The following is a 16,966-nucleotide window of genomic DNA, read 5'->3' as shown; positions in this document are numbered from 1 at the left end:
AAAGCCTATGGGGCCTTCTAAATACTGTTTCTGTCTTTATGTCTAATTTTTTGACCCCTGGACTGCTAGGATACCACCTTCATGGGGAAGTTGGCTTTGGATGAACCTAACCAGAAAGTAGAGCATCACCTAACATAATTAACATTGAATGAATGAATGACTTAGAACCCAGGCTTTGTCCCTTAATATATTTTTTTAAATTTTATTTTAATCATTGTTCTGTCCCTTAATATTAATGCCATTAGGGACAGGGAATCTCAGCAAATGGTAGTTGTTATTATTGTTATTCAGAAATGAACAGGAGACTCAGGGGGCTCAGCAAGGGGGTAAAGCTTATATAGGCGAAATCCCAACAAAGAGGACAGGGGTTCTGTTGGAAGAAAGGGGGCTCCTTAGTGAGAATGGGGTGGGGGAGGGTCAGATGCTTAGTGAAGGGCTATGCGTCCAGGCCTTCAGGTGTCTGAAGGTGTCCTGCTCTCAGGACTTCTGGTTTTGGAAAAGGACTGGGGCTCCTTCTTAGCCTGCCACCTTCCGGATACACAAGGCTTTTCTGGGGGCACTCAAACCCTGCCCCGGGCCAGGTCATATGCTGTTACAGTCACCAGTGGTCTCCGAGTCGGGTCAGGCTTCCCTAAGCCTCAGTCCCTTTCATCTCTGCCCCTCATAAAACCTGAGTCACTGCTGGGCTACAAGCAGGGTCAAAGTTCTGGGTTTTACCAGCTTAGGAGAGAGGAAAACAGAGATGGGGGAGGGAAGTTGGGGTACTGGGTCCATTTCTGGTCTTAACTTCCTTCAGAGTGGTCTAGGGTCTGCCTCATGGAAAGGCGGTGGGGCAGACCTGAAGACAGGCTTGAGGCTGCGGATGAACGGGTGGACTTCATGGGTCCTTAGGGCCAAACAGTAGGGTTGCCCTGGTCAGTGTGACTTGGAAGTCAGAATGGGGGCTGCATGACCCCTCCAGGACTGCTGTGACCCCCTTTAAAAGCAAACCTCCACGCCTTGACTGGCTTAGTTCAGTTGGTTGGGCGTTGTTGGCAAAGCAAAGGGTCGCTGGTTTTATTCCTGGTCAGGGCACATGCCTGGGTCATGGGTGCGTCTGGTTGAGGTGCGTGCAAGAGGCAACCAACTGATTGATGTTTCTCTCTCACATCAATGTTTCTTTCCCTCTCTTCCTCCCTCCCTTCCCCCTCTCTAAAAATGCAACAAAATAAAATATGAAATAAAATAATGTAAGCAAACCTTCAAACCATTGAGTCTCAGTTACCAGGTAATTGAGGAGTTTGCTATGGTGGTTAAGCACTTAGGGTTGGGGTTCAAGTACTGTCTCTGATACTGTGTGACTCTGGGCAAATTTCTTAACCTCTCTGAGCCCTTTTCCCCCTCATTTGCAAAATGGGAATATTTGTTCCTAAATTACTAATAATTTATTCTTTATGAGGTATCAAATGCATGGGATTCTTTTGAGGATCCCATAGGACCATGAACATAAAGGACAACGTAAAGCAAGGTGTTTGGCACAGAGTCAGCCCTCAACAAATGGCTATTGTTACTATTAAAACAGATTCACCCGAGAGTTTCTAGGGAGCTTAGAGATCTCCTAAGACATTTGTTATTATTACCCCCATTTAATAAAGGAGGTAATGGAGACCCAGAGAGATCAAAGAGGGTCAGAAAAGCAATAAGACCCTCGTCCCGCCCCTTAAAAGAGTGAAGGTAAGATGTGCTCTGCTGGAGAGGACCACTGGAATATCTAGATGTGATCCGAGCCTTTATCTTGGGAGCAGAAGGGAAGATGCCTGGACGTGGATTCAGATACGACTTCAATCCCCACCTTCAAACTTGGCAGGTGCATCACCCTGAGCCAGCCACTCCTCTTCTCCGACCCTGGGCTTCTTCACGTGTACAATAGGGGAAATGATCAGAGAGGAGAGAATTGAGGGAAAGTGCCTTTAAGTCCAAAGAGCTGGGTCCTGAGAAGCTTCATGAAGACCCATAGATGCACCCAGACGTGCGCCAACAGTCACACTGCAGGCCAAAGCTAGCACACAGGTGTCCCCACCTGCTGGTATTCGGTCACAATTCTCCAAGGTGACAAAGCAGAGTTTATGAGCCCGACTTTTAGTTTATAAGGCGAGTTTTTGTTCTTTCTCTCTTATTGCATCCTGACAATAACCCTATGGAGCACACACTCTTATTATTACGGTTTTGTGGCTTGGAGCCCTGAAACTTGAGGGGGCAAGTAGCCTGCTCAAGGTTATCTAGCTCGTGAGTGGCAGGGCCAAGGGGAACCCAGCTCTGCTTGAAGCCAAGGCCAGCCTTTCCCTCCCTTCTCTTATAATGGCAGAATGGGGTCTGAACCGTTGCCTAGTTTTCAGCTCTTTGGTTTTCCAGTTTTGGGGCTCCTCGGAGGGCTCCTCGGGCAGAGTCCCAGCCCCACCCATAGACCAGTGGGTCAGATTCTATGTCCTTTTTGCTCTATCCCTTCCCTCTCCTTCCAGGCTTAGGACACCGCTTTACCCCTTGAAGGTCCCTGGCACGGGGGACCACCTGAACATGGGGAGAGGGCTGGGAGTATCATGCCCATTCTACAGATAAAGAAACAAAGGCCCCAAAGACCAAAGGACTTGCCTGAGGTTATCCATCTGACTTTGGCAGAAGTAGTTATTCTGCACCACAGAGAGCCACCATCACCACTCCTGACCCTGTCTCTCTTTTTTTCTGGCACCTCTGCAGGGAGCTGGGCCAGACCGAACCAAGTACTCTTCAGGACGGGCTGCTGGAGCCCAGCATGGAGGAGGCAGGCAGGTCCCCAGCTCGGACAGAGGCCCGAGTGGTGAGTGCCAGACTGGCATGGCAGCAGCGGCCCCCTGCCCAGGAAGAGAGCAGACATCGTTTTCACAAGGTGTCCTTGGTATCGGAGGCCCACGTGGAAGCCCCTCAGAAGGAGATGTTTGAGTACAGTCACCGTGGAGAGGGAGTCAATGGTTTTGCTGCAGGGGGAGAAGAGACTGTGAATCACCGAGGCCCCCGAGTTGGGGCTGACTCCAAGAGCTTCCAGAGCCATGGGCCCATCTTTTCCAAAAAGTACACACTACCTCCCAGGGATAAGAGGCTGGTGGGGAGGCTGAAAGAGGCTGTGGACCAGAGTGATGGCAGCTCCCAAGACCCTAGGACTGAGCCACCAAGCCTGGGAGCCATAGCAAGGAGTGAGCTCTTGGTGCCCCTGCCTGGGCCCCGTGAGCCAAGCCCCCACCCAGGTACGAGCCTTGAGAAACGGCGGGTGACACGCACTGTGCGGACCACTGTAGTAGTAGGAGGGCATGTGGACCAACGGGTGAGAAGCTCTGTGACCTTGGAGCCAGTGCTGCCTAGGGGCCGCAGTGTTGTCCGGGCGGTGGTGGTGAGCCCCAGGGTTGAGGGCTTGCCCAGCCGCAGTCAGGCCCTGGAGCTGCTAAGTAGTATTGTGCCTGCTGAGCAAAAGCCACCTGCCAGCAGGCTTCCCCGGCCCATGGCTCCGGTGCCAAGGAGTGCAGGTCTGAGCAGCACAGTGGACACAGCCCTGGGACAGCTCCCCGAGATGGAGAAACCAGAGCCAAAAGACAGATCTGCCCCAGACCCTGTAGGTATCCCAGAGGGTGCTCACTCACCTCAGAACCAAGAGGTCCCTGCAGCCCGCCCAGACCAAGACCAGGTCCGAGCTTGGGACACTACGGACCATGAGGTCCCAAGGGTGCAGGGAGCCTCTAACCCCCCCACCCAGCTCTCCCTCCACACCTCTCAGGGCCACACACCAGTACCCTCTCCTCCCAGACTCCAGACCCACACCCCTTCCCCAGTCCTAGACCACGTTCCCGAGCAGCCTGTGGTGCCCTCTCACCCCAGAGTCCAGCTCATCCTTGACCCCCAGGGACCCCAGGCCCTGCCCTCTGTAAAAAAGGAGGGGATCACAGGTCCCCCTGCTGCCACCGTCATGCCTATGGGAACCAGTGAGGCTGCTACTGTTCCTGGACAACCTCCATCCTCTCCAAGAAGGAAGTGTATCCCCAGCCCAGAAAATCTGTCTGCTCCCTCTTCCCCAAGGAATAAGGTTGTTCAGGACTCTGAAAACGGCCCTATCTTCCCCTTTACCCAGAAAGAGACAGTGGAGGTCCCTGATATTCCTGCTGACACAGCCCCCACCCACAAAGGGGTTGTGCAGGGTCCCGGTACTCCTGCTGCTTCATCCCCCAAACCAACTGAGGTTGTCCAGGATCCAGAAGGCAGGCCTAGCACCCCCCCAAAAGTCATCCAGGGTATTGAGAGCAGCCATGGCTCTTCCCTCACCAAGGAAGAGTCTGTTCAAGGCCTGATTGCTCCTGCAATCCCATCCTCCCACAAGGATGAGGTTGTCCAGGACTCTGAAGGGAGCCCCATCTCATCTCCCACCCAAACCCAAAAGGAGGTTGTCCAGGGCCCTGCTGTTCTCCCTGCTCCCTCCTCCTCAGTGGGCGAGGTGCCCCCCAGCCCAGGAGGACCCCCAGACCCAGAGCCAATGGGAACAGGGGCCAGCCCCGAGTCCCGGCTTGTCCCTGACTCCACTGAAGACAAGACGCTCCTGCAGTCATTGAGGGACGAGGAGGAGGTGGCCCTGGATGCCGACCTGGAGACTTTCCTGGACACCCTGCGGAGCATGGAGTCCCCTGAGATCCTCCGCACTCACCGGCTGCCACGAGCGCCCCGCTCCTCCTACCTGGCCATGTACGCCACGCTACCCGCTATTGAGGAGGACCAGCCCAGGCCAGGGGCACTGGGACCCAGCCCCCAGGAGGTGCCTGCACTGGAAGAAAAGGAAGAAGAGGAGGAAGAGGAGGAGGAACCAGAGAACCCCTACCTGAGTGATGATGAGAAGCTCCAGCGCAGGCAGGAGAAAGCCTGGGGCCTCTGGGACTCCGGCCCTACCAGGCCCCACCAGACCTCTTCTTCTCCTCTGGAGATGATGAAGAAGCATGTCACAGATGCCAAGCGCTCCCAGTCAGAGCCAGGGTCAGAGTGGCAGACGGGCACGAGGCCTACTTCCCGCCTTGGAGGCAGTCTTTTCTTTGGTGGTCTGGTGCCTACCACCAAGGAGGTCCTCACCTTCGGATCACTGGGCACAAAACTCTCTGCTCTGCCTCCCCATGAGGCACCAGGGCTCAGAAAGGTGCCAGGACAGCTGCCCCTGCTCTGCAGCGAAAAGTTGCCGACAGAGAAGGCTGAATGTGCTGGGCCCCCTGAGGGCTGGGTGAGTGAGGCCTTGGTTGGGCAAGGGAGGGTGCCTGGCCTCTCCAGGGTTTGGATGGTATGAGGACCATGGTACTGGCAGGCAGAATCTTCAGGGGCAGAGGTTTGGGCCTTGTGTTTGGGCCTGAGCTTTGGCTCAGTGTGACCCTGTGCAAGCTACACCTCTCTGGGCCTCAGTCTTCCTGTTCGAACAGGAAGAGGTTTGCACTGTGGATTCCCAAGGGCTTAGTGGCTCCAATCTCTTGGAAGCTGGGGAAGGGGAGTAATAGGGACACAGCTCCTGGGACAGGGTAGGTTGAAGACAAGTGTGGTGTGCTCTGTGGGGATAGAGACCGATACGGAGGATGTGGGATGCTTGGAATAGCAGGCTGTGGGGGGCAGTAAGAAGACAACCCCATTAGACTTCTTACTACTCACTGCCTCCATTCCAGAGTTCAGCACCGAAGACCCAGGGCAAACTGAACACCAGGCCAGGAAAGGTAGGTGGGTGGGGGGCAAGTGTGTGGGAGGAGGCCACAGGAGGTGGAATCTTCAGCAGAGCCTGAGGACCCCTTCTGTGTCTTCTCCAGGTGATCCTCTTCTCAGAGCCCGGCTGCCAAGGCAGCAGCAGGGAGGTTTGGGAAGACATTGCTGATGCCTCCGGCTGGGCCCAGGTGGCCTCCATAAGGGTGCTTCGAGGCTGGTGAGTGCAGAGTGCCTGAGGAGCGAGGGCTTGCCCGTGAACCTGGGGCAGTGGGGGCAGCAAGTGCAGCGAGAAGTGCTCGGGCCAACCCAGCAGAAACCCCCTCAGCTATCCGGAAGCCCTGCCTTGTGGGCACGTCCTCTCCCACCCAGTGATGCTAGTTCTCTGTGCCCACAGCTGGGTGCTATATGAAGAGCCAGAGTTCCAGGGCCAGAAGCTGGTCCTGCCTGAAGGAGATGTGGAACTCAGGGCCTCAGGGACAGCGTGGAGTCTCAAAAGCATCGGGTCCCTGAGGAGGGTTGTCCAGGTGAGTGGTCTGGAGTTGGGGGCTGGATGTTGCCCTGTCTACCCTGGGCCCCAGGCCCTGAGGAGGAAGAAAGCCTCAGGCGCCTAGAGTTGGAATCTCTGGGATAGATCACACTGAGTAGGGGACAGAAGGGTTAGGGTTATTAGGGACTCACCTGTAGATTCCTGACCTTGGAGCCAGCTGGAGAGTGTTCAGCTTGGTTTGAGGGGGTGGGGCCAGGCAGAGGCCAATCCCCAGCTTGGGAAAGCAGCCTGGGGAGGTTTGAGCTGGCTCTGGAGAAAGAGTTCATTAGAATCACAGAAACAGGTGGGGGTGGATATGGGCGCTTCCCCGGTCGCCAGGGCCCAGGCTCTTAGGCCCACACTTAGACCCCAGGTGCCTTGGACATTTGTTCTTTCATTGGCTCAAGGACACTTGATAATGTTTGCTGTGTGCCAGTTCCCATGCCGGGCAATGGGGCTGGGGAGACCTGCTCTCTGCCCTGCTGAACTCAGGGTCAGGCTAAGGTCTCGGGATGGGGTTTGAAACAGAAATGCCATGCAATAAGATTAGAGATTTATAAACACCCCTGGCTGCCAGGAGGAGAAGAGACCAGATGGGGACCCCAGAGGCAGGAAGCCCAGGAAAGACTGTGATGTCCAGCTCAGGAGCACTCCTGGATTTTGAGGGTGGGATGTGTGGTTGGAAAAGGCATAGTCAATATTATAGTTTCATATCTGTAAAGCAGAAAAAACAACAACAACATTGTTTTTATAACATCAGTTTATAAACTACCAAAATTAAACTTGGCAAAACCATCTTGGCCACTAGGGAGAACCAGAAGAGAAAGCAGGGCCGGCCAGGAGGTTTTTTTGTTTTGTTTCGTGTTTTTGTTTTTAATGAGTGGAGGCATCACTCTGAGTCCAGAGCTGTTGCAGTCCTCCTAGTGAGAGGACGAGAGCTGATGACTCTTAACCAGGGCAGTGGCCCAACCATGCAAAGGGGGGACAGTTTCAAAGCCTCTCCTGAAACACACAAACGTTTGTAGACAATTTATTGCGATCTTCTCATCATGGTGTGGAAGCTAACGAGGTATAAGAGAAAAGGGTTTTGAGGTCAGGTGGACCTGGATTCATCTGATTAATTCAGTGCAGATCAGACACTTAGTGTGTTCCGGGCACATGGGGGGTGCTCAGTTCTTGGCCCTGCTACTTACAGGCCGTGTGCCCTTGGGCAGGCTGCTTAACTTCACTGAGCCTCTTTCCTAGTCTGAGAATGGAGTGATAACTCCCATTGACAGGACCAAGTGAAATGGGGTAAGATGCCCTTAGCAAAGTGCCTTGCAATCTGTGGATGCTTCTTAAACATGGGGTGAAGGAGGGAGTCAATGAAAATGGTTCTGATGAGGAAGAAACGCCCAGAATTTGGAGGGGACCTGCTGCTTCCTGGGATGAGGTGCAAGTGGAACCAGTCTGGACAGAGGTTGGAATTATATTTAAAGGAATAGTTGAAGTTAGACCTCAGGGAGCAGCTGTCCATCCCACCTGTCCTTCCAGCAGGCTGGAAGCCCGGCCACCCAGAGACAAGGCAAAAGGCATGGCACTTGGCAGGCTTCTGCTGAGAACTTTGGTCTCAGGTCCTAATGGAACAGGGCGGGACCAGCAAGGACTTTGGTGTTGGGATTGTCTAGCTGACCTTAAGAGTACACCCCAGTCATCCTCCTGGCTTCTGGGGAGACTGTCACAAAGGTTTCCCTGAAGCCTCCTGGAGCCCCGGTTGGGCAGACTTGGGGAAGCAGGTGCGGATGTGGTAGTCTCTGAGGGGTGCTGCTTTACACTTCATTTTTCCACCCTTCTCCTTCAGGACTATGTTACCCCAGAGATCAGCCTGTACTCTGAGAAGGGCCTCCAGGGGGAGCAAGTGAAGCTAACCGAGCCCTTGGAGGACCCCCAGAGCCTGAAGAGGCCCATGCAGGTGGCATCTGCCACTGTCTCTGCAGGACTGTGAGTCTGGGCTGTTCTGGAATCCCTTCATCCAACATTCACTGTGCTGGGGACACATGGGCGACAGGATACAGTCTTGTCCTCAAGAAGTGCTCAGTCTACTGGTGGGGAGAGGGAAGTAAGCAGACCGTGGCAATCCAGGGTTCTGGGATGGGGGAGCACAGAGCTGTGGGAGTACAGAAAAGCAGCAAACCAGCCAGAGGTCACAGAGGCCTGCCAGGAGGAGGAGATACCTCAGCTGGGAGGAGTTGGCCCCAGGAGAATAGAAGTTCCCTGAGGACAGGGATTGTGTAGACTTAGTTCACTACTGTATCCCTGATGCCTAAAGCAGGGCCTGGCACGGGGTAGATGCTCCTAAATGTTTGTTAATTGAATGAAGGGGGGAAAGAGTATATCCAGCAAAGGGAACAGCACCTGCAAAGGTCCAGAGGTGTGAGATCTAAGCTTTGAAAACCCAGTCTGTTCAGAGAGAGCAGCAAATGGGGAGATGCGAGGCCTGGGAGGAAGGCAGGGGGACAGACCGAAGGGCTTCTTTGTGCAGCTGGACTGTAGCGTCAGGCTAACAGGAAATTACAGGGGATGTTTCAGCAGGTCTGTGCACTGGAAAGAACTCTCCAGCTGCTGTGTGAAACGAGAGAGGGACAGGTCAGAGGAAGGGACACTGATGGAGTGGCTACTGCCCAAGATTATGGGGGTCTGACATGTCCTCCAGAGTCCCCTTGACAGAGGCCTTTCCCCCAAGACCTCCTTCTCCTCTCTAAGCCTTCCCTCCCATCCACCAATCTGTGTCCCCAGGTGTTTGGGGTGAAGCTACCTCTCTGCCTCCCCCAGGTGGCTGCTGTACCCCAAACCCTTGTTTGAAGGCACTCCCTGCATCCTGGAACCTGGAGAGTACCCCAACTCTGAGGCCTGGGGTACATCAGACCCCAGTGTGGGCTCCCTGAAGCCCATAAAATTGGTAAGGATATAGGTGGTTCCAAGTAGCCTTGTCCTACCGTCTGGGGGAGGGGGCAGGGCCTGGGAGCTCCCACAGGGAATGGGACCGGAGGAGAGGTGGAATTACCCAAGAGGTGGGGGATAGGGAGAACATGGGGTTGGCCATTTTTAGGGGTGTCAGGATCAAGTAAATCCTAGGTCACCAGCCCCATCTGCCTTCCCCCACCTCTGGGCTGGTGTCTCAGCTCTGTCTCCTCTGCAGGGCTGCCCAAGAGTGGAGAAGCCAGGGGAGCCCAAGGTAAGAGTCTGGGCTTTCGGGCCAAAAAGGACGTTTGGGCGGGTTTTGTGCATGTGTGTGGCTATCACGGCCTGGACTGGAAGACAGGAGAGGAAGGTCCTGGGAGCCAGCAGCTGGGTCTTGGAAGGTGGAACCTGATGGGCTCACTGGGAACTGGCTGTTACGTGTAAGGACCAGGCCAGAGGTCAGAGAAGAGACTAGAGTTAGGGCCTCTAGTCTCTAGAGTGAGTGAGTGGGAGGGCTTAGCTATATGGGCTGATGCTGGGCAGAGCCATCCTGGACTGGCTGGGTATGTTTGGGTCCGGATCACTCCCTACCAACCAGACTACCCCTTACCCCAGGCTGTGGTGTATGAGGCCCCAGGCTTTCAGGGCCAAAGCTGGGAAGTGAGCCGAGACATCTACAACCTTCAGCAGCCAGAGGACAGTCACAGCCCCCACCTGGCCTCTGTGGGGTCCCTGCAAATTCTTGGAGGCTGGTAAGGACTCAGGACCCTTCCTTCTACCTTATCCACCCCACTGGTCTCTACCCTGGGAATGGGAAATGATCATCCGGTTTGCCTGTGGGTGGGGGCAACTGTCTTACACACCCAGGGGTTTTCTGTGACTGAATCTGTCTGTCTGCCTCCACCCTCCCCCAGCTGGGTGGGCTATGAGAAGGAAGGCTTCAGGGGCCACCAGTATCTGCTGGAGGAGGGGGAATACCCTGACTGGTCACACTGGGGAGGCTATGATGAGGCGCTGATCTCCCTACGGGTCATCAGGACGGTAAGCAACATCAGTTGGGCCATCCCTCTGCCTCTGGTCAGAGCCATATTCCCCGCGCCCCGCCCCCCTGCCCCACCCCCAGTACAACTAGTTGAGGGAAGAATTTATGTTCCATCTCCCTCTTCTCCACTGCATCTGAATTGTTCCCTGAGGTCTAGCCTCTCTCCCTCCTGCTCCTTTTCTCCAGGCCACACTGATCACCTCACCCCAAAGTCCCCTGCTGGTCTGCCTCCCTGGGGTCTGGTTACTCCCAGGGGTTTCAGTGGGTGGGCGGGAGAGACCTGACTGTCCCTGGGGCCCAGGACTTCTCGGATCCGGCTGTGGTGCTGTTTGAGGCCATGGACTTCGAGGGGCACCACGTAGAGGTGAGCGAGGCACTGCCGGACGTGGAGCTGGCGGGACATCGCACTCACACGCAGTCTATCCACGTGCTCAGCGGCGTGTGAGTGACAGCGTGACAGCGGGGCGGGCTGGGGCGGTTCCTGCAGAGGTGCTGGCTCCGCCCCGCTGATCCGTGCCTCTCCCTTCTACTGTAGGTGGGTGGCCTATCAGGAGGTGGGCTTCTCCGGGGAACAGTTTGTGCTGGAGAAAGGAGTGTACCGCAACTGCGACGACTGGGGCGCAGGCAACAGCGCCCTCGCTTCGCTTCAGCCGGTCCTGCAGGTGCGGTCTGAAAGCGGGGCCTCTGGGAGGGTGGGACTTGGAGCCCGCGGCGGGGCTATTGACAGGAGACTGGAGAGCCGCAGCTGGCTAAGGTCGGGGATTTTGAAGCCCGAGGAGCTAAGGCGAGGGGCTGGTTCCCTCCTTATGTTTTGAATCTTTGATCTCTCCTTTCAGGCGGAGGAGCACAATCTGCACTTTGTCTCAAAGGTAAGGAGCTGGCGGAGGCCCATGTCTCTTCCCCCATTTGAGATCTCTCCCCCTCTTCCCCATTTTCTCCGGCTCACGCCATTGTCCTCCTTCACTCTGATCTGTTCCCGTCTCCGCCCCCAGATTCAGCTTTTCTCGGGTCCCGACTTCCTGGGAGACCACATCTCCTTCGAGGATGACCAGGCCTCTCTGCCCCCTTCTTTCCAGCCCCAGTCCTGCCTCGTCCACGGCGGCAGGTGAGGATGTGGGGGAGGGAAGCTCGGGGCGGGTGGACCTGCCCTGAAACATTTAACTCACTTTGGAAATTGGAGCTGCAGAAAGAGGGTCTTTATTTCAAATGATTTCCTTACTCTGGTTTCATTGAAAGGAGCTATTCTGTCCCGAAACATTAAAAAAAGCAAAGCAAAATTAAGTTTCAATGGAAATGTAAAACTTGTAGATAATATAGTATAAAGAATCCCAATCTTGTTTTGTCTGTCCCTCTGCTGTTTTTTTAGTGGAGTATTTAAAATTCCTGGCCCAACATAAAATTTCACAGGTAAATACTTAACCATGTATATCTAAAAAGAAAAGACCCCCCCCACACACACACATACAGTCACAAGTTATAACATCTAATAAAATTAACAATAATTAATACCTAATACCCAGGCCATGTCCAATTTCTCCTGTTGTTTCAAAAAAAATGCCTTTTTAAATTGGTTTGTTTTTCGCAGGACCCAAACAAGGTGCACACATTGCAATTGGTCAATTTGGTCTCCAGTGTATAACAAGCCCCTGCCCCCTTTTCACTTTGTTTTACACCATTTATTTGTTTGAGGAAACCCAATAACTTGCGCTGTGAGTTTCCCTTCTCCTGTATTTGGCTGATTGCTTCCTAGTCTTGTCTTTTAACTTGTTCTTCTCTGCCCCATATTTTCTATAAGCTGGTAGTTAGATCTGGAGGACTGATGAAATTAAAGGCATTTTGTTTTATTTTGTTGGCAATACTATATACATGGTTCTGTGGACTTCCACTGCCTAACACCAGGAGGCCTGTGTCTGCTTGTCCCACTTTCAATGACATTAAGATGCCTGCATCCTAAGATTTCCCACCTACCTTTCACCTAATGGTGTTAGTCTATTGATAATTGCCTAGATCCATGACTTCCTTAGAAGTTACAAAATAATGATTTTCTAATTTTTGTGATGCTTTCTACATGTACTAGCTGGAATGCTGAGGGTTTTCCTTTTCAACTATTTGTTTACCTATACAAAAAGAAAAAAGGCAATTTGATTTTTCCCAGGAATCAGTGTTTCATCTACCTCTTTCTCTTGATCAATTTTCAGAATAATTTCTGAATTGGTGCTCTAGTGGCTTCCAAAGCTGACCATTGAAGATTTTTTAAAAAAGAACTGTTACGAATTCATAGAGTTTTATGTATTTGAAATGCTTCAATCCATTGGAGTCACTATTCTTTTGTGTGCTCAAATTTTCCATCTCTGGCCAATGGGAGCCTCTTGAAATTGCCTCCTGGGTCCTTTTGACATGACCCCAATAGTTCTTTAAAAAAATAATAACTTCCTTGTTTTTCCTGGTACAATAAGATGCTCCAGGACAATTTTGCATCCCCACCACCCCCTGCCAAACCCACACAAACATTTGGAATCAGCCATTCCCCAAGGAGCTCTGGCTCCTTTTAGTGGGACCTAACTATTCAGAGACCAAAATCTGCATGCTAGGTTTCTAAAATTATAATAGTGATACTACTACTAACGGTAAAAGCCAGTGACTGCTATTTGAGGTTTCCCTGAGTTCTTTATGTCCTCAGGACATTCACCTACATACCACTGGGCATGTTTATATTGTTCAAAATATTGTGTTTTTAAGACATTTGAAATAATGCGTGGTTTTTCTTTGTGGGTATGCTACCAACCCGAGGCAAAGTTATAAATTAAAATGATTTAATTTAATTTATTTTAATTTTTAGGCATATCCTTCATTTTTATTTAATTCTGTTTTTTAAAAGATTTTATTTATTTCCTGGCTGGCATAGCTCAGTGGATTGAGCGCAGGCTGTGAACCAAAGGGTCTCAGGTTCTATTCCCAGTCAGGGCACATGCCTGGGTTGCAGGCCACGGCCCCCAGCAACCGCACATTGATGTCTCTCTCTCTCTCTCTTTCTCCCTCCCTTCCCTCTCTAAAATAAATAAATAAATAAATTAAATTAAAAGATTTTATTTATTTATTTATTTTTAGAGAGAGGGAAAGGGAGGGAAAAAGGGAGGGAGAGAAACATCAATGTGTGGTTCCCTCTCATGTGCCCCCAACTGGGGACCTGGCCTGCAAACCCAGGCATGTGTCCTGACAGAATCAAACCCGTGACCCCTTGATTCACAGGCCGGCACTCAGTCCACTGAGCCACACCAGCCAGGGCTTAATTCTGTTTTTTAATTACATAAAATATTTACAGTGTTCCTGTCCTAGTCAGCTTGGGCTGCTATAACAAAACAGCATACCCTGGGTAGCTTAAACAACAATTTATTTATTTTCTCTCAGTTCTGGAGGCTGGGAAGTGCTGGCGGATTCAGCTTCCTGGTGAGGGCCCTCTTCCTGCCTTCCAGCTACCACATGCACCCCCACCCCCCATGGTGGAAACAAAGCTCCTGCCTCTTCCTCTTCTTACAAGGACACTAATCCCATCTCGGGGGCTCTACCCTCAGGACCGCTTCTAACCCTGTTTACCTCCCACAGTCCGTTATTGGAGGTTGGGGCCTTCAACTTATGAATTTTGGGGGGACTCACGAACATTCAGTCCATGCAGTTCCAAAGTTAAGACTTAAAAACATTAGCTTCTGTCTCTGTCTCTGCTACATTTTCCCCTCCCTCCCCTGCAGGTGATTTTTTTTTTTTAGTGTTTAGTTTATTCACCCATTGTTTCTTCCCATTGTTTCACCCATTGAAAATATAGCTAAATATATATCCATATAAATTTACATATAACTATAGAAATCAAATATATTTTGCTTCCCTCCTTCCTCATTTTCTTACACAGAAAGACATATACTGCAACTTGGTGAATCTACTAAAGACCACCAAATTGTGTACTTGAAAAGAGTGAATTTTATGGTATGCAAATTACATTTCAGTTTTTTAAAAAGAAGCATACTACCCTGGCTGGTGTAGCTCAGTGGACTGAGCACCAGACTGCGAAGCAAAGGGTCGTGGGTTTGATTCCCAGTCTGGGCACATGCCTGGGTTGCGGGCCGGGTTCCTCAGTAAGGGGTGTGTGAGAGGCAACCACACATTGATGTTTCTCTCACTCTCTTTCTTTCGCCCTTCCTGTCTGTCTAAAAATAAATAAAATCCTCAAAAAAAAAAAAAAAAGAAGCATACTATAAATTACAGTAATATACTTTTTTTTTACTTAACAATTTGGAGATAACTATATCTCTTTAAGAAGTAATTTTTATTCCTTTCTACTGCTATATTATACTCCACATCCTTAGTGTGTTCAGACAGTCCCTCACTGATGGACATTTGGGCCGCCTCCACTCTTTGCCATTGCAAACCGTGCTGCAATGCATGGTCATGTGTGCTTGTGTTATTTTATGTTTTTGGAGGGGTCCTTGGGATAGATTCCAAGAAATAGGATTGCTGAATAATTGCTTGATATGGCCAAATTTTCCTCCTTAGGGGCTTTTTAAAAAAAGATTTTATTTATTTTCAGAGAGAGGGGAAGGGAGGGAGAAAGAGAGGGAGAAAAACATCGATGTGTGAGAGAAATACATCAATCAGTTGCCTCCCGCACACCCCAAGTGGGGACCTGGCCCTCAACCCAGGCATGTGCCCTGACTGGGAATCCAACTGACGACCTTTTGGTTTGTGGGCCAGCACTGGATCCTCTAAGCCACACCAGCCAGAGCCTTCCCCCCACCCCTTTTAAAAAACAAAACAAAACAAAACAAAACTGATTTTAGAGAGAGAGAAACATTGATTTGTTGTTCCACTTATTTATGCATTCATTGGTTTCTTCGTCCATGCACCTGCAATCTTAGCATATCAGGACAATGCTCTAACCTACTGAGCTACCCTGTCAGGGCTCAATCAGTCCTTTCTTAAGTCTGACCTCTTAAGGCTGCTGCAGTGCCTGTTCATCCTTGACCTCTCCTGGACTGGGGGTTGTGATCAAGTCTGCATCTACTCTGCTGTGTCTCAGGGGGCCTGCGCAGGTTGAAGACAGGGCAGGCTCAAATACCCATCCACTCATGTCCCCCCACCCTTCCCCTTTCCCAGCTGGATCCTGTTTGATGAGAAGAACTTTGAGGGTGACCAGCACATTCTCTCCGAGGGCGAGTTCCCCACTCTCACGGCCATGGGCTGTCCAGCCTCCACAGTCCTGGGCTCCCTCCAGAAAGTACCCCTGGTGAGTGCCCCTGTGCAGTTCCAGGCCATCCCTGAGTGCTGCTGGGACGTCCTGAGCCTCTTCCCACGGCTGAGGGGGCTGGTGGAGCTTGAGTCCAGTCTTCCTCAGAACCAGCTCAGGTCCCCCTGACCCCAGGGCTTCAAAGCCAGTTCAACTTACTAGAGATTTATCCAGCGTCTGCCAAGATAAGTCCTGGGGACGATGAAATAAATCAGACACAGCCCTGCCTTCGAGGAACCCACAGTCACATTGACATAGAGATTGCCGTGCGCAGTGGTGTGTCCAGATATAGAAGTGGTACAGGGACAGGAGGGACTGGCACTTGGGTGGGCTGGGGGGCAGGGCCAGACTGCTGAGGCCGTGGTCTGTGAGGAGAGGCGTGACACGGAAAGACGGCTCTGCTGTCGTGTGGAGAGTGAATGGGTGGGGGCCAGGCAATGGGGTTGTTTCCACAGTGAGCCAGCGTAAGTCATCATGGCCTGGACCAGGGAAGAGGTGGAGAGGAGAGACATGGGCTGTATTAAAGAGCTAACATCTGTAGCACTTGGTGACCATCACTGGGTGGGCCAGCGGTGGCAGCACAAACAGAACAGCCAACATTTACTGAACACACACCATGCTCCCGGCTCTTTAAAAAAAGGCTTTTAATCCTTCCCACAACCCTGGGCGGCTGCTGGCAGGCAGAGCCAGGTTCTCCCCGAGGCAGCCCAGCTCCTGAGGCCGAGCTCTTTACAACTACACCCTGGGCTCTGGAGGCAGATAGGCCTGGTCCTGAAGCCCATCTTTAGGGGTTTAATCTTCTCCAGCCTCAGTTTCCCCTCTGCTAAGCAAAGATAATAACGGCACCTAACTTATAGGGTTGTTGAGAAGTTGTAATGAGATCAGGTAAAGTACTTAGCACTGAATCTGGCATGTAGTAAGCCCCAAATATGTGAAACTGCTATGATTAACAGTATTGTTAGCATACTGTTCTTAGAAGTGCCATTTACTGGAAAGAAGGTTTGAGGGGTAATGGGGGCCCCATCTGGCACTTGCTGTATCTGAGACTTTGGGGGACATCCAGCTGCCAGTGCCCGGGAGTCAGGAGTCCTGTGGGGTGGGTTTCAGGAGGGAAGAGAGCCTGAAATACCCATCTGGGAGTTGGGAGGCTGAGTGTGGGGCCAGGGCTTTCTTGGGTTCACCCCTTTTCCACACCCCCGGACCCCCAGCACTTTTCAGAGCCCTCCATTTTCCTGTATGGACTGGAGTGCTTCGAGGGGAAGGAGATTGAGCTCAGTGGAGAGGTGCGGAGCCTGCAGGCCGAGGGCTTCAGCAACCACGTGCTGTCCGTGCGGATCCAGGGGGGCACGTGAGTGGCTTGTGGGGAGGCACAGGGTACGGGGGCTGCTTGTAAGTGCGGGCTGGGCCCCTGGCTTCTTCCCTCCCGCACTTCTATTCCTGTCTCCTCCCACCCAGGAGG

At 52.0% G+C, this 16,966-nt stretch overlaps 1 protein-coding gene across 2 annotated transcripts in view; it reads left to right on the top strand.

Annotated features, from left to right (window-relative positions):
• CRYBG2 (crystallin beta-gamma domain containing 2) overlaps positions 1–16,966 on the top strand; it is a 30,131-nt gene that overhangs the window by 8,385 nt on the left and 4,780 nt on the right. The window contains exons 4-18 of one of the 2 annotated variants that reach the window (XM_045858965.1): positions 2,734–5,260; positions 5,691–5,738; positions 5,829–5,941; positions 6,119–6,248; positions 8,091–8,230; positions 9,062–9,188; positions 9,429–9,464; positions 9,806–9,942; positions 10,105–10,231; positions 10,534–10,673; positions 10,768–10,894; positions 11,069–11,101; positions 11,225–11,337; positions 15,378–15,507; positions 16,716–16,855. In XM_045858965.1, coding sequence (XP_045714921.1) covers positions 2,734–5,260; positions 5,691–5,738; positions 5,829–5,941; positions 6,119–6,248; positions 8,091–8,230; positions 9,062–9,188; positions 9,429–9,464; positions 9,806–9,942; positions 10,105–10,231; positions 10,534–10,673; positions 10,768–10,894; positions 11,069–11,101; positions 11,225–11,337; positions 15,378–15,507; positions 16,716–16,855 — 4,068 coding nt within the window. Of the gene's footprint in view, positions 1–2,733; positions 5,261–5,690; positions 5,739–5,828; positions 5,942–6,118; positions 6,249–8,090; positions 8,231–9,061; positions 9,189–9,428; positions 9,465–9,805; positions 9,943–10,104; positions 10,232–10,418; positions 10,674–10,767; positions 10,895–11,068; positions 11,102–11,224; positions 11,338–15,377; positions 15,508–16,715; positions 16,856–16,966 lie in introns of those variants that run through there. The other variant, XR_006787963.1, reaches the window with a different exon arrangement.

This window comes from Phyllostomus hastatus, unplaced genomic scaffold, assembly GCF_019186645.2.
Source record: "Phyllostomus hastatus isolate PE091 unplaced genomic scaffold, TTU_PhHast_1.1 phas_scaffold_182, whole genome shotgun sequence".
Classification (NCBI taxonomy): Eukaryota; Metazoa; Chordata; class Mammalia; order Chiroptera; family Phyllostomidae; genus Phyllostomus; species Phyllostomus hastatus.
This window is presented reverse-complemented; position numbering and strand designations above follow the sequence as displayed.